General features: G+C 37.9%; 1 protein-coding gene across 11 annotated transcripts in view; it reads right to left on the minus strand.

Annotated features, from left to right (window-relative positions):
* ZNF236 (zinc finger protein 236) overlaps positions 1-21,804 on the minus strand; it is a 75,181-nt gene extending 53,377 nt beyond the window's left edge. For 6 of the 11 annotated variants that reach the window (XR_012054048.1, XM_030265884.4, XM_030265881.4 and 3 more), the window contains exons 1-6: positions 21,739-21,804; positions 11,044-11,186; positions 9,383-9,547; positions 5,193-5,371; positions 3,564-3,688; positions 252-424 (exon numbers count right to left, since the gene is read on the minus strand). Coding sequence is in view for 10 of the 11 variants with exons in the window: in XM_030265884.4 (XP_030121744.4) it covers positions 252-424; positions 3,564-3,688; positions 5,193-5,371; positions 9,383-9,547; positions 11,044-11,186; positions 21,739-21,802 (849 nt within the window). In the remaining variant the exon portion in view is untranslated. Of the gene's footprint in view, positions 1-251; positions 425-3,563; positions 3,689-5,192; positions 5,372-9,382; positions 9,548-11,043; positions 11,187-13,446; positions 15,424-21,470; positions 21,622-21,738 lie in introns of those variants that run through there. The other 5 variants (XM_030265885.4, XM_030265882.4, XM_012571866.5 and 2 more) reach the window with 3 other exon arrangements.
* Between the last annotated feature and the right edge of the window lie 2,745 nt (positions 21,805-24,549).

Genomic DNA, 24,549 nt, shown 5'->3' on the forward strand with positions numbered 1-24,549 from the left:
ATAGATACATTTTTGTGCATCTAACCTCACTATTTATTGATCTACCCATGTACTGAAAAGACACTGGCAAATGAAGGTTTTGCTACTTCTCCCAAGTATACATTTATTCAGACCAAGATAAGGAAAGCTCACAGGTAAGAGCAGCAATCTACACAAGAGCAGTAAATGCACACTGGTTGGAGCACATACGAATAGCAAAACTGAGTTAAGATGCATGTTAGCACTAGGACTCGATGAGTAATGGCATTTACCTCAGAGTGAACTCGCTGTATGTGTGACTGCAGGTTGCCTTTCTGGGAGAAGGCGGCGGGACAAAAGGCACAGGCGTGGGGCTTCTCCCCCGTGTGCTTGATCATGTGGGTCTGCAGAGCCCCCTTCTGGTTAAAGGCCTTCCCACACTCGCTGCACTTGAAAGGTCTTTCACCTGCAGGGAACAGCGGCAGCAGGAGGAAGGGTAAGGAAATTTAAGTAAATGTCCTCAGTTTTCCGTATCTAAACGAAAACTTGTATCCATTAAAATAAAATACACACGTTATTATATACGTTACCAGGAGGTTTTGACAACAAAATTATTTATCTTGTCCACCAACCTCCACACCTACTCTGATGAAAAGGTAGCCTTGTTAAAAAGGTTTTGTGACTTAGCTGATGATTATCAATTGAAATGGGTAAAATAAAGGAAATCGAAATGAAGCAATTATTTAAAACACCTTCTCTCAACCTGTGGTTTGAAAGATCTCAGAAGCTGCTATGCAAAATCATTGGAGCAAAAAAAAAAAACGAAAAAGAAAAAAGAAACCCACATATGTTTTATACCAAATCCTATAAAATGCATATATCTTCACAGAAAGAAGCAGGCCAAGAGGTTAAGTGGACAGTCAAAAATTAAACCTTTTATCTAATTTAAAATCAGAAAGTCTTACAGCAACTCTGCAAAAGATGGTATATGGTTCCCATTCCCCAATAAATATCAAGAACCATTCACTCTTTGCAACCACATACTGAAAATATGCAATGAAATAATGTTTTGGACAGTTCTGCTCAGTAAATACTTTAAAAACTGTTCATATTGAATATTTAAAGAAAACCTAGCTAACGTTTCTACAGAAATGCTCTGTCACAATTTCACAATTTTGTACTGTGCATAATTACACCTTTTGTATGTTACTAGATAAGCATGAAGCACCCCACAGTTACAGAACATAAGGGGACTGCATAAACAGATTACAAAGCTACATAAACTTACTAAGAATAAATTTCAGTTTCTTAAAACCATGTGTCCTACTCAACTACTGGAAACCTCCACTGTGAGCTTAGTATTACTACTTTTTTTCTTTTCTGTGGTAACTCTAGGACCTTGAAAATATTTAACACCTTTCCTTTGCACTTTTCCATGCCAAGACCAGTATAAGCAACCAGTATGTTATCTCTGCAACACCAGTAAGTACTACCATGTGCACACTAAATCAGTTCTAATAAATATTTTTACATGTTTTCTAATTTTATAGCTGTAATTACATCTACTTGTAAACTTATTAAATCTTAATTGAATTCACATTGTCAGAAACAAAAGCAGCTTTTTTTCTCAAATTGATTTCAAGCATATAACTCACTGAAGGAATGTGTATAGTCTGTTCTGCTGCTTAGGGGCTCTGAATGTTCTTGAGGGATTGCAGGTTTTAACTGTATATTTTTTAAAAGAGATTAGAATGAAGAACACTGATTCACAGTTGGAAATACAAAATTCCTATTAGGCTTTCATAGGCAAAAAGCTTAGCTTCCAGTAAGAGTTGCTGGTGGAGACATGGAATATTGCTTCAGGTAAAATGTGCCTATGTAAGTAAATCTCATTACAAAAATGAAATCTTAGCTCTGTTGTGGAAATGTGAAATTTCTGTATTTCTCAAGTGTAACTTAATAAAATACAGATTTGAGAAGGGGGATGAGGGGTTCATTACTCAATTATTAATGTGGGAATTGCAGCCCCTGAGACTTGATTTTTTTCCCAGAAGGGTGTAAGTGCTTGAAATGTCTAGCTAGAACAAAAAAAGTACTGCAATTAAGAGACTAATGTAATGCCTCCCAATAGATCTGCTATTTTAACACCGAAAGACTTGGGCATTCTAAATCCTTTAAAACAGAGTTGTTCTTTTCTACATATCTACAGTACCTCAAGCAGCCGAATGGCAGCTAGACTGTCTGCAGATTTAGAGTACTAACATACACCACAAATTAAATGAACATTTGCAAGCTAATTGGAAGTTAAAATGACCTCCCATCATGTGCAGACTGGGACTGCACTTTCTGTTTCTGGTTTCCCAACAGACAAATGTCTTTCAGTCTTCAAAAAAAAAAGCCCATTAACTTTTTGAAGCTTTAAAAATGCATCCATAACCAACTATAATCTTGTTTCTTTATTCTGACTAGACTAAGCTAATTAATTAAATAGAGTCAAGAATCTAAAATACTAAAGTTAATTTTCACTGACTTTTTTTTTATATTACTTTCAAGGAATTGTTTTAAAGCAGGTACAAGGGTGACCTCTTGTGTTACTTTTCTATAACTAGATCTGTAAAACTTCAAAAGATTCTTAAGAAAGTGTCACACAATGATCTTTTTACTTCTTCGTAAAAGAGGCCATTCTTGTAAATGGCAACTCATCACATCACTGTCTGAACAGTGATATTAGACTGACTGATATTACAAACAGAATTGCACACTCACACAAATGAAAACCTAAATTAGCTAAAAAATAGACAAATGGCAATTTATTCAGTATGTATGAAAAATACATATTGAACATCACCAGAATATCTTCGATGAAGACTTTGTTTAAAGCTAAACTCCTGCTACAATAATGTATACCTGGCGAAAGTATAAGAACTATTACAGTAATTTGTACACTTTGGAACTTTATATTATTTCATGCTTGTCATTTTTCAATTATTTCAATTACTTACAGTTTAAACATGCAAATATTTATGGCAGAAATGTAGCAAAAAACATTTCCTACTCATTCTGCAAATTTGAACAATCACTTGCACTTCTTCAATTATTACTAGGCTTATCACCTCATAAGATCACTTCTTAAGTTTAAAGAAATCAATTTTAAAAAATGCAAGACTACTACTTTATTAATATAATTAATTCTCATGTACTTGTGCTCTTTTTTAACTGTAGATTTTAGAACCTGCTCTCTAGAGTACATAAGATCTAATTTAAAGCAGATGATTGGCCCTTATCAAGGGATTCTGATTTTATGGCCTATTGAAACTCTAAGTTCCAAAACTGATATTTGGTACCAAATGAAATGTATAGATTTTTTTCTCATTTTTTAACTGCTTCTAATCATGTAAATCTGCAAATTTTAAAAGCATATAAATTTCCTAAGCAAATTAATTACATTAAGTTTATTTTAAATGTATAGGTAACTGTAGCTAATAAGCTAAATGTATTAATAATATTTCAGGTCCCAGCAGGGAGAAAAAATATACAACATTTCGGAGGTTAACTGTTTTGTGTACAATGAAAACAAATTAAAATAAGTACTTCCACAGCCTTACCTGTGTGTATTCTAACATGTCGTGTTAACTGACTCGGTTTCTGGAACGTCTTCCCACAGTGAGGACAGGAATAGGTAAACCCACTTCTATCAATGTTTCTGTTGTAAGATCTGGTATTTGACACCCTGTGATTAAAAAAAAAAAAAAAAGAAAAGAAATAATTTTAATATGAAACTTTATTTTGAAGAAGCCTCTTTTACCCCATCATTTTTAACATAGTGGTAACTTGATGGCAACACAGTATCAGGTGCAACAATGAAACTCCATAATGACACTGAAAGAACGCCACCAACAGCTCTTTTCTCAGTACCACCATGCACCAAGACTTTTTGTTATTTTGCAGTAAAGATCTGCTACATCTTAGAGGCTCTCTTCAGACATTTTTAGGGTAAATTCTGCCTACAGTGACCTCACAAGCATTTTGGTGGGAACCTTCAACTCTGTGCAACTCTATTTCTTTTTCCTGACCATAGCCAAGTCCTTCATTCTGAAGCAGAATAGGCAAATCTCATACACTGGAGTACAAATGCACTTGCTGAAGGCTAGTAAGAGCAAGTTAAGAATTTAACAACTTGAATATTCACCATTGGCAATCATACTCTCCAAAGAACCACAGAAACAGAGAATATAAATTCCCAAAATTCATTTCACTAGAAATCAAACTAACTAGTTTATTCATCCTAACACCTCTAAACAGTTGTACACAAGAACAATGGTTTTAATAGGTAATATATTTAATAACTCAACACAAACCTACCTTGATACTTTAAACCTTTAAATTTCTGTTTCCAGATTGAAATTTAGAACACTTGTTTAAACCTCCTGCAATACAACTATTAAGATCTTAAAATCTGTATTAACTTCTAATAAGAAGAAATGGGAATAGACAGGATTTTTTTGTTTTGAATATGTAATTTTCCTCATCTGTTTTATATAGAAACAGTGAAAATTAAATGAGAGATCAGCTGTCAAGACTTTAGGCTTTTTTAATATATAAAGTAAACCAAGATAAGTTTTTCTTCATTCTAACTTAAAGTAGTTCTCACCTTCCTAAAAGTAAAGTTAAACTAGACAGCTGAAAGAAAAGACAGAACAAATATTCAGCAAAAATAAGAACAGCATTTACCAGGCCTCTTTTCTTCCCCCCTTCATTTTGTGCTTTTTCAGATTTACAAGAAACTTATGGGAGGCTGTAATGGGAAAAGATGATCAAACTGCAAAGAACAAGTAGCATCTTTGCAGAATGAAAGCATTAAAACTTTTGTCATTATAATAAATGCCATGTAAAATTAACATACGTTTGCTTCAGTGTTTAAAATCATAAACACACTTGAAAAATCACTTTGCATCAGAGAAACTTAACACATGTTTACAAATAGCTGGCAGATGAACTATGCTTAGTATGTGTGCCTACATACAAAAACAGGGCAAAAAAAAGGCCTCCAAAAATAACCACCCACTTAAGAAATGTTTTATAAAGAAAGTGTCATTTTAGAACAGCATACCAAAGAAAATAAATGATCTGCATAAATCATGGTACTTTGCTGACTGGAAATATTACTCCTGCTTTTTCCAGCTATCTCCATAAAGTAACATCTGCTCATTTTGTTATAATCCCATGATTGTCACCTTATTTTATAGTGAGTTTTCATATGCTCCTTTAGCTGTGAGGAAGTTTCAAATTCTTTTTTGCAAGAATTGCAGCTGTGAGTCCTACTGCCTGCCAGTTCTTGACGATGTTCTTCCATGTGTATGGACAGCTGACTCTGTAAAGTGAATTCATCTCCACACTCCGAACAGATAAGATTCTGAAAGAGATAATAGAGACTGATTTTTCAAACCAGCAGTGCACAAGCTTTGTTCAAGTAGATTAACTTACCCTTCCGTGGACACTGGCAGCTGGAAGCAAGCAGCAAGAGAAGTATACAAGCAAGAAGACTTTATGAGCCCTGTGGTATAAATCATGTACAATAATCACTGCAAGATTATATTAATATTTATATTTTAAGAAACTCCATTAGAATTGAGTTCTGAGAAACTTCATATGGCAGCAGAAACAGGTAGTTCAGTACCATCCTCACCACTCCCTATTTCCTTGGTGGGCTGGTTCAAGACACACAGAGGCTCACCATGGTCTACAGAAACATTTGTAACAAATAATTACTTTCTAACCAAAATCATTATAACTGAGGATTCAGGGATTTCACACTTTGACAGGTCAAAATTATATTGAATGTCACTTTTAAACAGCATTCCCACCACAGTTACCACTGACTTTTCTTAAGCTTTCTTGACAGTGAAGATGACAGAAATAAAGAGGGACACAATGTTTCTAACAGATACCTCTTCAACCCATTAATTTTAGACAGTTTTTTTTATCAGCTCAGTTGTCAATAATTGTGATTATGACTGCAAGTTGAAATGTTTCTTTTCCTCCGCCCCCCCTCATAATGATCAACAAGAAAAGTAAAAACAAACAACAGAAAACAACTATGTTCATTTCAAGAAGGATATTGACAAGAATGTTTTAATCAAGAGGAACACAGATAGGCAACGTTATTTCTGACCTGTTTTGACAATAAATTTGTTCTTTAAGTCTGAAAAAAAAACTCTGCAGAATCACGTTTCCAGACAAAAGCTTAAAAAGCTGAAGTGCTTTAGTGAAATTGATTACCAACTCAAAAATTGTTTGTTTAATCTAACCTAGATGACATTCTTACTGCATTCAAGTTACAGAGTAAACAATAAATAACTAATACTTTTTTTTTTCCTAGGAGATACAGTCAAATCTGAATACTTCTTATGGACATCTACTGTTCTTGCACAACAAATTTAGTTTATGATTTTAGATTTCTAAAAGTGGGGGGAAATTTTATGAAGGGAAACCTACAATTACTATGCCAAGCTCATGAATCTCAAAACAGAGAGATTTTGCATTGCTTCTCAGCATTTTTCAGACATGCATATGTATCATGTTAAGTTGCAAATACACATATTCCATTAAGCAACTTCTACAAACAAAAGAATAGCCTAAGATGAAGTTATTTGAGACAATTAAAGTCTTCATTATTCTATTCAGTACTGTGAAATTTGCTGTAGGAAAGCAAGATCACAGTAAAGCAGAAACACTACAAAAAACCCACCTATATATCACACCAAACAGACTCTGCAACAGGCAATACCAGATGTATTTTTTTGCTCCTCAAGCAAACAAAGAAATCACCACCATGCACAGAACAAGTAATTGAGCACTGTAACCTCACTATGGTTAAACCCACATTTTAACACTAAACACAAGAAGCTGATCATACACAAAATTCCCAAACTCAGAAAAAAATTTTAAAGCTCTACTCATTGGATTCTGCCTGTTTTAGCTCTCCCTATCCTACTACATGCAACAGCTGAAGAACACTTTGGAACTCATGATCCTCACCTGTTTTGTATCTATGACTCCCTGCATCTGTAAAGGATTTTAATCTGCACTTTTTCAAAAGATCATTGCTCACAAATTATTAGACAGTACAAATCAAATACAGTGAATACTTCTTAAAAAAAACAAAAAACAAAACTCCAACATCACATAAAGTAAAACAAAAAACCCCAAACCAATTAAGATCTTTTAATGAAGGAATTTTCATTTTATCTCCACCAAATATCACTTTTAACTTTTTCAACATATTAAGTTGTTACTAAAGCCCAAAAGCCACTCATGTTCATGAAAAAAGAAGACATAGCAGGAGTTCTAATGCAATAAATAATTTGTGTTTCAGTTTTTTATTCACCATTTCTATCTTGCCAGGGCAAAATGTAACAATGAAAACCATTGTGCATTTCCACTGAGGAAATGGACAAGATCAACAAACATCAAGAAGATGGGTCATATTTAAACAAGATATATTCTTTATGACTTCTCAAGAGAAAGCTATCCCCTATTAGTGAGGAATTTCAAATATGAAGGCTTTTCCCTCACACCAGTTTACCACATATAAATCACCAAAGAATGCAAGGAGAAAATAGTCTCTTGCAAGCTCAGTATCAACAGCCCAGAAAATTCCTTCCAGAACCTCTCACATGAAGCAATCAATCACAAAAATCAAAGTTTCACAGACAGACCCACTCTCCCAAATCTCACTGGAGCTCTTCTGCTCTTTCCCATCTGCATTTGTCTGTAGCTAAAGCTGCCTGATGCAGCACAACACAAGGGTAAAGTTCCCCAAATTTCATTTTGTGAAGCAATCTTCGTAACCTCTATGCATGTCCCTTAATGTACATCTCCCCATATGCACCTTTGCTCTGATTTCCAATTTTAACCCTTCTAACAGCAAAAGGACAAAGAGGGGACAGGAGAGAGAACCTATTCCACCAACCTGCACATTGTAGAAAACCCCTCAATGACAGCTAGTGCCATCACCAATACCCTCTGTTTCAAGTTCAAATTCCAGCTCCTTCCAGGTCCTGTGCATAATTACTGTGAAAGTTATTCCTGCAGTTTTATGTGACTTAATTATTACACTCATCTCTGTTTTATCACAAAACTATTGGGTATTATATTAAACACATTCATTAGCAATTGAAATATGTTCATATTTTTATAAATTTAATTTTCAAGCTACAGGTGGAATTTTATATGGAAGGCAGCACACAGCCTATTCTTCTGACATCTGCACCGAAGCAACAAAATCAGGACTGCTGAAGTGCATGAAAAATTACTTAGTGGAAGAAATAAATACCAAATAGCACCCTCAGGTGTCTTTCTTGATACTTAGTTTCTTCATTCTGATGTTTCAAGCAATTCATAAATCAAGTTTCCTTAATAATACCAATTAAGCCATTTAACATTATAGATACTTTAATATACAGCAAAATTGGACTCTAGTCCACTTAACTTGGCTGCCTACTTGACTGTGTATATGACAAAACATGAGCTAGAATGATTAAAGAAGGAATACAATCTCTACAGATGGCATGCCCTGCATCTGATTGAGGGAGAAGTGCACACAGGCCTACTATCCCCAACTCACAGGTCAAAACTGCTCTAAGCTGTCAGTAACTGGCATGGAGAAACATACCACTGTTACATTTGTCATCAGAAGTCGGACAATAAAAGTGCATTCCTGATTCAGCTCCAATTATCCAATACAAAGTGCAATTTTAGAAAAACCTTAACAGGAGGTAGAGGCAATTACATCATCAAAAACTTGGTATTTTGGGCAGTGCATTCAACTCCGGCAATTGTAATGCAGTAAAGACTATAAAGTGTGCAAAATACATCACTATATATTAAATACTAAGAATTTAACCAACACTATCAAAATGAAAAATGAAATTTTGATAGGGGAAGGAACAAGTACTCTCAAGCAAAACAACCACGCAAAGCAGAGGTGGGATCTGTAGATAAGGGAACAGCTTCATCTATTTCTTTGAATGGTAAGAGTGCCTCACCATGACATCTGCCATCAAACATGATCACACATCATTTCTTATGTGTGGGCTTATCAATGTGGATGAAGTCACAGAAATATCTTCAAAATAAAAGTATGTGCAAATAACCAATCAGTTAATGTTTATATATAGTATGATATGGTATCTATCAAACATACTCAAGTTTCTTTTGTTCATAAAGACACTTTATGGCAACACTTATTAATTTCTGTAATATTAAAACAGACTCCCTAAGTAAAGTTTTGTGATTCTTCGGAACAAAGTTGTTTATTCAAAACCTAAATTTACAAAAAAATCTAACGCATACAGGTAAGGGATTAAATACAACCACTATGACATGTCTTTTCAAAATTAAGTTAGAAGGTTTAATGAATTACCTCCTCTTTCTCATGTAGCATTATATGTGCTTTCAGACTGGCTACTCTGGAGAACTTCTTGTTGCACACAGGACACGTAGGATCTTCGCCATTGTGAGTACATTTGTGAAGTGTCAAGTTGAATTCAACATTAAATGACATCGGACACTGGTCACACCGGTGAGGCTGTTTGTTAAAATCACAAAAATAAAGACAAAATTCAGAAAAAAATAAAGACAAAATTCAGAAAAAAATAAAGACAAAATTCAGAAAAAAATAAAGACAAAATTCAGTCTTCCCATAAGCTACATATACCCTGAGTGACACATATAAGCATACAAATCAAAATATTAAATCAAAAAAAGACCAATTCAAGTACCTACATATGATAATGATGCTTAATAATAACAATATTAATTATTTTATCTTCTTTGCATCTCACTGCAGAAAATACAAATACAACATTACAAGAGCACAAAGGGAAGCAGGGGAACTAAGGAAACCAGAGACTCAAAACTCAGACTGTCTGGAAAGACTGAAGTTTCATAGGAGAGAGGAATGAGCAGGAGACAGAAATACGTTTTCCTATTTTAACTGTGATCATGATTCACCCAGAGTGGTTGGGCACTGGAACAGGCTCCCCAGGGAAGTGGTCACAGCACCAGCCTGACAGAGTTTAAGCAGGACAATGCTCTCAGGCACATGGTGTGACTCTTGGGGTGTCCTGCACAGGGCCAGGGGTTGGTCTTGATGATCCTTGTGGGTCCTTTCAACTCAGCATATCCTGAGGTTCCATGAAATCTCCTGAAGTAAAACTAATAATCAAAACAGCAAAACACTTAGTTTATACTAGGCCTGACTACTCTTCACTTGGTATCTGCAAAACCAGTTTTCATTCTTTGACAGCGCTTTCACTTTTGGATCAAAGGCACTTGCGTAAGTGTACAACAGTATAGGTTTAACTTTGTCAACTTTGAAACTTGTGTAAGTTGTCCTTTGTACATGTCAACCATCTCCAAGTGCTACGTTTAGGGCACGTTAATCTGTACTTAGGGCTACCTCAAAAAGTAATACAATTATTTTCATATCACATGGAAGCAGTTTTAGCTTTGTGAACTAGAAAGCGAGGGAAATAAATTGAATGGTTAATATTAGGCAATTTGTAGCAAAAGCTTCATTTAAAGAGCCAGTCCAGTGTTACTCCATATTGGTATTCTTCTCATTCTTTCCCAAATTTGATTTGTAAACAGCTAAAGTGATGACATTAATCCACCGACTAATACATACATACTAAATTAGTGTATTAGTAGGGTCCTGTTAATAAATACAAGCATTATTTTCTTTTTATTGCTAATGCATAGAATCACTTTGTAAACTCTACTGAAAAAAAACTCATACATTTTGTCATCCACCTGGGTATTTTATAAATCAAAGAAAATGGCTAAAATTAAAAATTACTGATCTGGAAAAAACAATCTAATTAAAAGGCATCAAAGGAAGATCCTATCTCAAAGGAAACAAGAAAATACATGAAAGTGATATGTCACAAAACTCTGAGGTCCCCAAGTAATAATTATTAGTGGTGGGACTGAAAAGAAATAGAAAAGATGTCTTGTGTTAGCTTCACTTGACAGTACATGAAAATATCAATGTACGCCGGTTATATTGAGCATAATTCATACCTTGTCATTTTGCTCATGATCCCTCATATGGCGCTGGAACTGGGTCTCTCTTGGAAAAGACAGCAAACAAATCTCGCACTTATGGAAGTTGGGTACTTGGTAGGGAAAATTACCGTTCTCTGTATTCGGTGTCAGAACACCATCTACAAAACAAGCAACAAAACATTTGTATGAAGTCACATTTTATCTACTTATAATTTATTGTAAAAAAATTTGAAGCAGCAACTATTCCAATTCCCCTAAGATTTTTGATGTATCCAACAGTGTAACTTCAAGGGATCTTGAAGACTTCAGGCATAAATATTACTGCTTCTATTGACACTGGATCAATCAAATATATCCATACCTCAAACTGCCAGTCACTTCAGACATAAATAATCACCTTTTCCCAGTCATTTGAAATAAATTCTTTCTGTACTTCATAAACACCCATCAAGTTTCAAACAAAATGAAACACTGCGAAAACCACTACGTATGAGTAAGATACTGCCAGCGGTTACTTTTAATAATATTACATCACATGTTTCTAAAAATGTTTTTTTGAAATTACACAGTCAGCAATTCTGACTACACAGGTTTTCTGCCCTCCCTCCCTTCTCTTTCTCTCTTTCCCTAAGAAAAATTTAGACGTATTTTCTTTCTCCTCCTTCTGGCATTATAAAAACCCTATTAAAACCTATTTTAAAACCTTTAGAGCTGTAAAACCAACACCAATGTTTCAAAAAGTCAAGAGAGATGCAATAAACTACAAGTCTAAGTGCGTACATGTTCAATCAATGGAAAGATATATATTTTCTTTAAATAGACACAGTCTAAGCCCATACAGTTTTCTTTTGAACTCCTACAGTCATGTAAGTTTTGAAACACCACATCACAAGCTTCTAAATCCTTCTGCTCAAATGAGTGAAGTCAATCCTGTAAATACTTTATGACATAAGGGAAATATTAATCTGAGCAAGTTAAACACATTTTACATCTAAGAAGATACTCCATTACTAAGGAAGTTATCTGTATTTAAGAAAAACTTTAAGAAAAGACACTGGTAGGAGGGGTCAGCTTGTGCTGCAGGTTAGGGTCATGAAAGAAAAAAAAAAATCTATAGAATTCAGTTTCAAACTGCTACAAATAAAACTGAATCAACAACAGAAGACAAAAAGAAGGGAACATTGATTTTGTTATCTAGATATGCAGTGTTTCTGATGTTTCTCTTTAAGCCAGTACTTTTCTCCATGTATGTAAGAACTAAGCATAGAAAGTAACAACAACACAAGTAGAACTTTACAGCATCCTGTTTACATTTCCTCAGAGGAAATTGAAGATTATATAGTCCATAGAGTATTTCCACTCTACTGCACCCCTTCAAAGTCCTCTCTCATTCACCACACCATTTACAAGGGGAAAGAAAATATCAGTACCTTATGTCCTGATAATTTTTTTCCCTGCTAAAATTCTCATAAACAAACTTTTAAAAGCTTGTAGTTGAGGAAACTGCAGGAAACATTTCCGTATGAAATCCCAACAAAAGCAAGAAATCACAACAAAAACAACGTCCTAGGGACTTGCACTTCCCATTCCTGGACTCAGTGACCCAACTAAATTTTGCTTTGTAAAGTTTAGTTATCAAATATTTTTCTGTAGCAGAAAGATGCAAATATCACTAATCTTTATCAAGTGTAAACGTACACTTACTGCATCCTTTAATAAATTCATAGTATGCAGACACTATCAATAAAAACCTTGAAATGGCCACATTTCTTCAAAAGCTGAAAACCACAGCTTTAATTACAAGATACAATCCTTTAAGCAATCTTGTGATAAATATGCCTGAGTAGAAAAAAGGACACAAAATCAGTTTCTGTAAATAACAGCATCACAAGAAAAGTGAAAGAAAAATCTACTCCTGTACTTGGGCTATATGAAAACATTAAAGCCCAAGGTTCTCCTTTCCCCTGGAAAAAGGAGTAATTGTTCAACCCCAAGTAGGCCTGACCTCTCACTTTAAACTGACATCTGAAAAATGATCCAATCCATGACTTTCCAAAGGCCTTCAAACCTCCTCCTTGAGCCAAAGAGATTATTATCTTTAAACATTCACTCTTGAGATCAAAGGCACTGAGCAATATGCAAAAACAATGTGGAAGCAATTGAAGTAGCAAAAATATAGCAGTGACATCATCAAAAGTGCTAAGTTCTCTACACTTTGAAACAAAAACCCAACATGTTTGCTAGTTTCTAAATAATACAGCCAAGTGGCATTGGTCTTCGGTCAATAATATATCTATGTATCATTTTTATTAAAATGTGTATCATATCTGTATTGACCAATACTGATTAATCCACAGGCTGTGAATTTTCTTCTTCAATTTAAAAAGGAGTTTAACTATAGAACAAAAAATTAAGTACCTTGTAATATTTCAGCAGAATTTGATCACTATCATTCTATGAAATCAGACTACCTGATGCAGTACTTCAAAGTACTTCAGCTTTTCTGTAAAAAGACAGGAATGACCACTGCTAAAACAAACAGAGTCAACAAATGCATAATCTTTAAAATATTTCATGGAAAAGAACAGAAAAACAGCCAGAACTTCAAAAAATGAGGAGCTGAATAAATCACATCCCACGTTGAAGTATCACGAAGTTTTCAAGATCAGTTCATGGATGACCATAAACCCTGAGCTCCCTCCAAGCTGTTTCACTTTTCCAAAGGCATTCAGATCCCATGGAAGAAGAAATAGAAGGCACCCATATAAAAAATGGACTGCTTACATTTGTAACATTTTAAGCATGAATCTTTCAAAGAAAATTTTTGTAACTCTTTCCAAAGCCAAATCTTAGAGGGCTTTTTTGGTACTTCGTTTTTTTTGTCTTTCATATTGCTAAAATGCAAAGGAAAGACATTGGGGAATCAGGACTGGACTCTAGAATCACCAACTGGACTGTAAAGTTCAACTTCTCTTGGCAGAAGACTCTTAGTGCAGAAATCCTTAAGGACAAGGCACAGCAATTCTGAAAGTTCAATTGCTTCACTTTTACTCAAAGGGCAGGACTGCTATCTAATACAGGTTTAAATTAAAACACAAACTCATTTATTCATTAACACTATGTCTGAAGTAGCCTATGAGAGAGATGAGACTATAATGTCTTTTTTCCTTTGTATTGTCACTGAAACAGTCTGGTCCTCTATCACCTATAATACTGGATATTTCAGAGAGTTGTACAACTCCTTTTTATTAAAGAAGTAGGAAATGACTTTATAGCTTACTCTTCTATTAACAAGGACAGCATTAAGAAAAATATTCCTCCTGAAATCAAACAACTGGGTAACAGAAAGGCCTAAATTGTTACACTGTGTTTAGAATTAGGAGGACAGTAAAAAAAGGAAAGACACTGTCAATCAAAGAAGTAACAAGAGAGTGAGCCATATTTTGACTTTTCGGGCAGGTGTCACAGCCTCATGAAGTACAACTCATGTCAGTTTTCATTTCAATGTTATTAAAAAAAACAGTTTCAAAAACAAAATAACTGTTCGACACACTTTGTTTGTTAGAAGAATCAGTATCACAATGAAAACTTTATTTACACTGATACCGCTATCATAACAAGTCAAAGTAATAACCTATACTACTGTATTCCAGATAAATCAGCAATAAAATAATCTTTCCTCTATCAGAGGGAGAAAATGCTTTTGGTGCATCAGCTTGGATCATCAAACAAGCCCAAATGCTGCAAAATACTGAACCTATCTTAAAGACCAACACTTTTGAATGCCAAAAAAAACATGCAGACAAAAGCAAGTTCACGAAGCTGGCAGCGGGGCATGAACCTGTATTTTTAAATGCACTGAGAAATTTGTTACTTTAAAAAAAAAATGCAAAAATTCTAATCATTCCCTGGGTACCCAAGTGAAAAAAAAATCAGAAAACCAACATAATGACACAACATTTGATGGACACATTCATCACTTATCATATTAGCAAGAATCTCATTATTACCCAATATGATACTTACGGTCTCAAAAAATATAAGTACTAGAAACACAAATTAAGCAATCTATTTATTGTCAGGTATACTCTGGCGGATGAAAACACAAGTCTGCTTTTTAAATTAATTAATGCAATTCAAAATGCCATTCAAGCCAAAAACACTGAATTAAAAGTCTGAGGTTCCAGTTCAAGAAGACATCAACTGATGATGTAGTATATAGCATCAACACAATCGCAATCACCAAGAAAAACTGACATGCTCTTATTAGAGAGCAACTTCTTACTAATATCCATAAACAAACACAGAGAGAGAAAACAGAAAATTACTATCCAAGTAACAAACCTCATGAAAAAGAAGTAATTCTTTCAAGTCTGCACACTACAACAAACTATAAAGTTCCTTGCTGAACAAAAGGAAAGTTCCAAACATTTGATTTATTAGTATTAGCTGCATAGAAACAGTGCAGAAGCTACTGTCACTTTCTATTTTCTTTTTCAATTTGCATCTTAGTCTAGCTGCAACATAAATCAACCTTATTCCTTCACAGCTTGGGAGAGACAGTCAAGTATCAATACAATTCACCTAAACAGGGAGCAGTTAGCTCATTATGCACCATCAAACACATCTTTGTCAACATGCACTTTCAAACATATTTTTGGCTATATTCTTACAGTTTGTCCAAAGTGCCAAAAATAGAAGAATCAGATTTGCGAAATACCTATCAATGATAACAAACTTTCAGTTTAAAGATGGTCTTACTTGAATACTCCTAATGTTACAACCTGTAATGTCTTTCCTGAATTTATTGTCTCTCACAGAGCAGCAATAATCACTTTGGCTGAACTAAGCTGTGATACAGCCTTCACCAACACTTGACCTCAGGAGTTGAGTCAGCAAGCAGGTGCTCTCTGCTAGAAGCCACAGATGACAACTCAATGTAGAAGGAGTAAGACAGAATTAGAGCACTCCCAGCCATTCCCTCCTTATGTAAGCAGCACTGTGCCTCATGGCAGCCCACAGCCCTCTCTGCAAGGCGCAGATGGACTCATTCAGCTGTGAATGCAGCACAGCCTTATTAGATCTCTAACAACCTCCTCGAATCTGACTGAAAGGACATTGCAAATAAACACTCAAGCTTGTAAAATTCATGGGTGAAAACTTGTCACTTATGTTAAATGGCAGCTAGCAAGCCTAGGGACAAAAGGGTATGACCCTATCAAAACCTATTTACTAATTTATGAGTGGAAAGAAAAGTGGTAGGACAAGAGAACAAAACAGGGATGGCAATACTGACATTTCCTCATACTACACTTGAACTCATAGAACACAAATGATAATGAATCCTTTTGACTCCTAATGGGAAGAGAAGGAGAAGGACTCAACTCTCAAAAAAATCCAGAAATCAATCAAGATTTGCTCATATAAGACAAGGTATTTTTATTATGCTTTGGTCAACATTTAATCTGGAACACGCTGCTGGAATGGACATCCAGGGGTCAGTCACTTGGCATGTGCCAGCACAAAGTAGATGCACTCCTTTCAGGAGCAGAGTCCTGACAGAGCACAGCCACACTGCTGCACTTCTGCTCCAGAGAAGCCTGAATCAATTGTCTGAGGACACAGAGTTCACAGCTCCATCACAGCCAGTTGGATGCTACGTAGGTTGCACTGCATCTGGCTGGGATAGAGTTAACTTCCTTCCTAAAAGCCCATATGGTGCTGTGTTTCAAATTTGTGACTAAAACAATGCTGCTAACATCACTGCTTAAGCTATTGCTGAACAGCGCTGCACAGTATGAAGGCCTTCTCTGTTTCTCACTTTGCGCCCACAGTGGGTAGGCTGAGGGTGGGAGGAAGGATGGAGCTAACACAAAGGGATATTCCAAGCCATAAACCATCATGCTCAGCAATATAAAACTGGGGGTAGTTCTTCCAAGGCAGTGTTCTTGGCTCAGAGACTGAGCACCAGACTGCACCTCTGTGAGTGACGGCAAACATGTACTTTTGCATCACTTAGTTGGGCTTTGTGTTGGTTGGCAATTTGGTTGGTTTGGGTTTGTTTTGGGTTTTTTTTTTTTTTTAATTTGGTTTTGGGGGGTTTTTTATCTTTTTCTAACTTCCCCCTTTATTTCCTAAACTGCCTTCATCTTAATCTACAAGCTTTTTCTAGCTCTTGCTATTCCCATTCTTTCTCTCACCCCACTGCAGGAGAAAGTGAGCGAGTGGTTGAAGGGTGCTTAATTGCTGGCCAAGGCCAACCCACCACATAGATACATCATCTTAATCTACACAGACAACTGAAAATTGGCATTTCCTTCAGCAACTCTGAGCGCTTTGTTTGACATTTAGGTAAATATTGCCATATTTATTGCTAAATACTCCAAAACAGGAGTTACACCTTTTTTGACTGCTGCATATGAATATACCAACCTACCATTTTTCAGCTGTTTGTTTTCACATGATTCAGATTTCTCATGTGTGAAACCATGACCTTTACCTGTGCCCACCACTACACTCCTAACAGAAACTTCTGAATGAACTAAATTATTTACTACATGGTCTTCCCTCTTCCAGAGAATGAACATAATCCAACTGCAGCAATAAAACTCAAAACAGGGACATGAGAGATCTCAAATAGAAATTTTAATTATATTTGGAAGCACTTAATGCATGGGAATAAATGAGGTATGAAGGTATGAGCACAGATGCAATCGGAAATAAAATTTCTGCAACTGGTAGAAGCTATGGACAAGGGACAGAACAAGAACTGAAGCTATCACACAGAACACAAGTTATTCAACTGCACAGATTGCTTGGGAAAAAGCATGGACATTATTTCAAGTATAGTAAGGAACTAGTGTGGAATTAAAGCACACCACTGTAATCCAAGTTTATCATCTATCACCCAACACACCCCTTTGTATGTAAATGTGGATTTTTTTTTTTTACTGCGGAACAGTGAGATACCAGAGTATCACCATTAAAGCTTAAATATGAACATTTTCTAAGGCAAAAGCTTGAGTAGTTGTCCCTCCTGCATGCTTTCTAAAGGAATTACCTATACATATTGTAATTAAGATACTTAGTTCACACCACACAAGCTGTACCATAACCTCTTCATTCTTGCCTAAATAACATCACTCACCTATTCTTCTCTAGTCAGAGGTCACCACACAAAACACAAAACCTTAATGCACAACCACTAAAATAATCTACATTAAAAATTTTGATAAGATTTAATCGGTGCATTCAAGTTTCAATCTTCTTTGGTAATATAAAATTGGAATGTAAAGCCTCGAAACTGATTTTCCTCTAATTCAATGTACTCACACCCTAAATGCTGCTAGAGGACTGACAGCAGTAAAACAAAATACAGCCAACTCTGCAGAGGCAGACTTAAAAGTTACATCATCTCTGTGTTTCCTAACTTTGTCTATTTAATATTTATCACTCTTCATGTGTGAGTTCTGCTACAATTCAGGCCCTCTGAAGACATGAAATACTCACGTTTTAACTGCACTCAAAGAAACTCAGTTCAAACTTGTTTCAAACTAGCCCTTGGGTTTAACAAAGGACATACACTCAAGGCTTAAAAACTGCTTCAGTACACCCTGAAATATTTCATTTTGGTGTTCAAAGCATTCCTTTCCTGCCATTTGAAAACTATCAGATAGCAAAAGTCAAAATTGCTCATTTCATGTTGCTGCTAGTCAGTGACAAACATCACAGGTAAAAACAGAAAGGGCCTCTCTATGGCAGGAGACTCCACAACTCCCTTGCATAACCACTGCCTGTGCTCAGTCACCCTCACAGTAAAGAATTACTTCCTTATGCTCAGACAGAACCTAGCATGTTTCAGTTTTGACCAGAGAGGTTAATTTGAGCAGTTCAACTGAGTTAAAAAAAAACATTGCAAGATGGTTCTGGGAAAACAATACAATACCAAAAAAGGGAAACGATCTTTTAAAATATCAGCTATTGAGGTCAAGATATTATTTTAATTACTGCTGCCTAGAGTTCATTTTTCTTATCCAACATATTTAATTTTCCTAGAACAAAGCACTTGTTCTAGTCTTTGACATGCATGGTGGTTAAAGTAGTCTAAGGAATCTACATAAAACATTCTTGATTTACCTTTATTTTCTCCCAAAACACATTTACCATAAACATTCAGACTGTACAACTACAGAGAGCAACACTTCCATGAAAGACATCAGCACAGCATGGCTGTAGGAACTCCAAGGACCACACTTCAAAAAAATCTAAACCCATGCAATCTCCTAAGTAAAAGATGTGAAACTTATTTTTATAAACACCTATTGTATAAATAAAATTTCTTCTGGAAAAAGTGAAACCCATGAAATGCACAACCAGTTTTCAAAGCCTGAATCTGAACAGGACAAACAGCCAAATGTCCTGAGAACATAAATTTCCCAGATTCAAGCTGTCCTGTTCAGCCAGAGCTTCCTCAATCATGACCATTTTTTTGTCACAGAGAAGTGCAGAAAAAAATGTGCTGCTTGCCAACATTGACTTCACTGCTTTCCCAAACTGCTGAAATATCAAGGACCAAACCCACCAGAATCCACAAAACTTGCCTATTTAGGGCAATCCTTGCAATTGTCTCTCAATCCCTGTGCTAGCCCTAGACCCTGTAATCCTCAACTGCATTCAAACCACCTCTATGAAAAAACATAATTAATAATTTGGCAAACTTCTTTTAAAAGAAATGAAAGTGTGAAAAACAGAGAATGTGATGAAACTCACAGTAAGTTTTGTCGGCCATATGCACATCTTACCATAGCAATAGTCCAAGATCAAGGTCCAACTACAAGCAAAATGAATACAGCTACTAGGCTGTAGTTGCCTGGACAGCTTGTCTTAATTATCATCCTTTTCTCATTTGTACATCACGCCATTACTATAGGATTTCACACATGTATGACACATGCATACCCTTCCAAAAACTACTACAGTACTAAGTAGATCTTTGAGTACATTTTGAGTTTATATAATAAAGGAAACAAACAAACAAGCAGATAAACAAAACCACTTCATCCTCCAAAGCTAGTAATACCGAAAGTTCTTTGGGACTTTCTTTATATCCTTATTACTTAGTGATCAAAGGCTGACATCAATAGCTACAACAGAATTAACAAAAAAAGAAAAAAAAATAAAACGCAAAAAGAACCCCACCACTTCTGATAGGAACCTGTGGACCATCTGGCTTTCCATACTGTAGAAAAAATCTTGTCCAACTTCCCAACCCTCACGTAACAGTACAGCTTTTTCTTTGCCTGTCAGCACTTTTCAATTCTACAAAAAAGTATTCCACAGAAGGCTCACCTACACATTCCTATTGCAGAGCCAGACTTCACCTGAAAACATTAAGAAAGCAAAATATTCTAAATACATACTGAAAATATTAATTGTCTGACTTTTCATTACTGAAATAGGCATAGTATTAAAGTGCTTTATGAAATCTTTCCATTCTACCTGTTAAAAAATACATATTTCAATTAAATGCCTACTGCTTCATGTTTGTGCTGAAGGAGAAGTCACTCAGGAGGGTTTCAGGCCTACCTGAATCACAGCATTTTTTGTCTGTGGACCTTATTTCGATATTGCTCAGGGAACCACAGTAACATCAGCAGGAACGAACTACACAAAAGAGCCATAAAACTCACCAGCTACCAACTGCTGTCAAAAAAAAAAAAAAGCTCCCCAGTCCTTCAAACCAATCCTGCCCTCAAAGTGCTCCCCAGACATCAACGGCAATAAAATACAATCAAAAATGTTAAAACCTAGGCGTGAGACTAATACATGTTGGGAGAGAAAACCAGCTTGGTTTGGGGTTTTTTACACATATATTCACAAAGAAAACGACTGCAAAGATGTTTTTAAAGGAAAACAAGAAGAAACTTAAAAATAACGTCGTCCTTGTAAATCAGCGACATGGACGAGCTGAACCTCATTTTGTATTTGTCTATCACGCTTTATTGGAAGGTCTCGTTAATGTGGCCGGGAGGAGAGGGAGAGGAGCAGCGGAAGGAGCCGGAGCCTTCCCGTCCTGCCCGTCGCAAACTGGCCCGAGCTCTTCCTCTGGCTCCGGGTCCCGCACCGCGGCAGCAGCAGCAGGAGGAGGGCCAGGCCCAGGAACCCTCCTCCGCCATCACAGCCGCGGCCGCCGCTGCCCCGGCGGGAGGCGGCGAGGCCGCCCCGTCCCGCACCGCTCGGCCGCTGCCCGCTCGGTATCATTCCGCAGGGCCGGGCCCAGCTCCCTCCGCTCTCCTCTCCTCCCCTCCGCCCTCTCGCCTGTACCCTCGCACAATAGACCCGGCCTTCCTCCCCCATATCCGGGGACTATATGCGGAGCCCGCGGAGGCTTCTCGCCTCCCACCCCCGGCCGCGGATCGCGCCAGCCCGGCCGCGCTCGTTACCTGCCTCGGCGCCGGCCTCGCCACTCTCCCCGCCGGGCTCGGGGGGCCGCCCCCTCGGCATGGCCGCCCCCAGCCCGTCCCTCCCGCCCCCCCCCGGCGCACGCACACACGGACACACCACACACACACACTCTTGGCGACGGGCGGAGGGGGGACGGAGGGGCGGGGACGAGCGGGCGGGCCCGGCTCTACACACGGGCTGCGGGGGGCGGGTGCCGGCGCTCCGGGGGAGGCGGGCGGGGGGCGAGCGGGGCAGCGGCGAACTCACGGCAGGGCCGGGCGGGCGGGGGGCGCACGGCGGGTGAGGGGCGGCGGCGGCCCCCGGTGCGCATGCGCCGGCCCGTGCCGGCTGGGGGGAGGTCGGCACATCCGGGTGCGGCAGCGGGCGGGGCCGCAGGGCGCCCTTGTGGAGCAGGCCTGGGAATGGGAATGGGAATGGAGCCGATCGGGTTTGGCACGGTGGGTCTGCCTGCCTGTGGCTCCCATCAGGACCTGTGTCCCCTGCACTAGCTGAGCCTGCGTACCTGTGCCCCTGCGGTAGCTGACCCTGCCTTGGCAGTGGGGTTGGACCAGAGGTCCGTTCCAACTCTTGACAGTTCTGTGATTTTGTGAGGGTGAGAGCCTTAAAGTTAGCAGGACTCGGCCAGAGCCGCGTGGTTAATGGCCTGGAGTTGTGTCAGGGCAAATTTAGGTGGGATGTTAGGTACTAGGAAACGGTTCTTCGCCCAGAGGGTGTTCAGGTGCTGGGACAGACTCCCCAGGGAATGGTCACAGCACCAAGCCTGGCAGAGTGCAAGGAGTGTTTGAGTCATGCTCACAGGCACACCGTGGGATCTTGGGGCTGCCGTCTGCAGGGCCGGGAGTTGGACTCTATGGTCCTGCCAGCTGTGGGTATTCTGTGATTCTGTTTCCTGCAGGCGATTGTTGCCTGCCTTCCCCTTGCACACCCTCCATAAATTCTGGTTTTAGGCTGAGGGATGCAAAACATGAGCACATGGGACTCACCTGGTGCCCAGAAAGGTTGCAGCCTCCAGCCCACGCAGCTGCCAGGGCAGGTGGAGTTTGCTGCTGGAGTCGACTGAACTTGCTGGAATTGTTTGCCTGGTTATGCCCTGGCCAAGCTTTGCTACCTGAACCAAATTGCTGTGTAAGGACAACTTAGAATCACAGGGTGGTTTGGGTTGGAAGGGACCCTAAAGATCATCTCGTTTCAATGCCCCTGCCCGTGAGTGGTGACACCTTTGACTAGACCAGGTTGTTCAAGCCCCAGCCAGCCCTGGCCTTGAACACTTCAGGAATGGAGCATCTACAGCTTCTCTGGGCAGCTTGTGCACTGGTCTCACTACCCTCACAGTAAATAATTCCTTTCCAGTATCTAAGGTACCCTCCTTCAGTTAAAGTCATTCCCTCTTGTCCTGTCACTCCTTGTGAGAGAAACTTGTCAGAAGTCCCTCTCCAGATCTTGATGTGAGTTCTCGTAAAAGATAACTGGGTCATTTAATAGCAATTTTTTTGGTATCACAGGCCATAGTGTTTGATTCTGTCCCCTGTAACTTGTGTGCAGCAGAACTGCGCTCTCTGGAAAGATTGTGTATGCTTTTCTTGACAGCATGTTCAGCACTTCATAGATTTCAGTGCTTCCAAAGACACTGCTGTATGTCATTGTTTAATACATAAATGTTGAGCTTCTAAAATTAGGTGTTTATTATACTTTCTTGCTAAATAAAACTTAATACAAAATACTTACTTTTGATTAATGACTCGCTTCTTCTTCCATATCTCTTTAGTTCAACCTAATTAAGACTCTAAAGCTTGTGTGTTATGGGGGTTCCTGCAACTTTTGATTTTTAAATACCTTTTTAAAAGGAGTAGATTTCTGTACAGAGGGAACTGGTATGAGAATACTGCCTGCAGTGATCAAACTACCTTTTAAAAATTTTTTTTGACAGCTCAGGTCTTACAGCCAAAAATGGATCCAAAGTCCATTGCCACTGGACTGACTTGCTGCTGCTTATTTGCTAAACTGTTAAAATGCTCAAGTTCTTTTCATTGCCTTCCAGGATGTCGCTTTTTCATCCCCCCATCCCATATGCCAGCATATGTCCAGTTTCTTTACTACAAACTACACAGTGTTTCAACAGCCTGTATTAAAACACGTTTAATGTGATGCATTAACCAGGCTGGATGATCCTGTCCTCATTTGTTACATTTATTATTTTAATGTCACTTTCTGTATCTATGCAAGTAGTATTAGTCAGGTACTTCACATCACTGATCAAAAAACAGGGTGGGTTGTGTACTGATGTCTGTAAACTCTAGTAGCAAAGCATTACTTAATAGTTTTCTTATCACTGAATGTTAATTATCACTTTGTTAATTCATCTCTCTTGTTCTGTTTCAAATGGATGTTGGGGGTTTTTTCTCAAGTTAAAGCCTTTCTGATGCCTAATTAAATTACATCTAAAAACTTGCCTTAAGCAACCCAATTTAATCTATCAAAGAATTAATTCAGGTTTTTGGAATGCGAAGTTTAGTTTCTTCCTGAAGGCTAAGGTTGGGTAAGCAATATTTAGATATTTTCACATTCGGTCCGCCAATAAAAAGTGTACTGCTTTTAATTTGCTCTGTAGAAGTGAAGCATTGGCTGTATAAAAATGGAAAGGAGGACTGAAACTGGTGTGACCATTGCCTGGGGCTCCAGGAAAAGAGCGAAGAACAGCAGTGGCCTCTGGTGGCTGTCGCATAGTTCTGTGCTAAAATACTAAGATCGCCGGTCGTTTTAGCAGTGAAATGCGACCTGCAAGTACATGAGACAAAGTGACAGCTTTTTGCGTGACTTCAGAGAGAACCCAGGGACTGGAATCAAAACCGAAGAAATCGAACTGGATCAGCATCTGGAAAATCTTTGCACAACCTCATTGTCTTACATACTTCTCCTGATTTTATTCTAACTTCATTATCAAGCATGTCTATATTTTTTGTTGAGGTCATCTGCTTTAGGGTTAAGAACCTTAAGTTTTGCGTTTATTTTCAGTTTTGAGCCGATGAACACTTTACAGGAATGTGAGATTGTATGTGC

Source organism: Taeniopygia guttata, chromosome 2 (genome assembly GCF_048771995.1).
Source record: "Taeniopygia guttata chromosome 2, bTaeGut7.mat, whole genome shotgun sequence".
Classification (NCBI taxonomy): Eukaryota; Metazoa; Chordata; class Aves; order Passeriformes; family Estrildidae; genus Taeniopygia; species Taeniopygia guttata.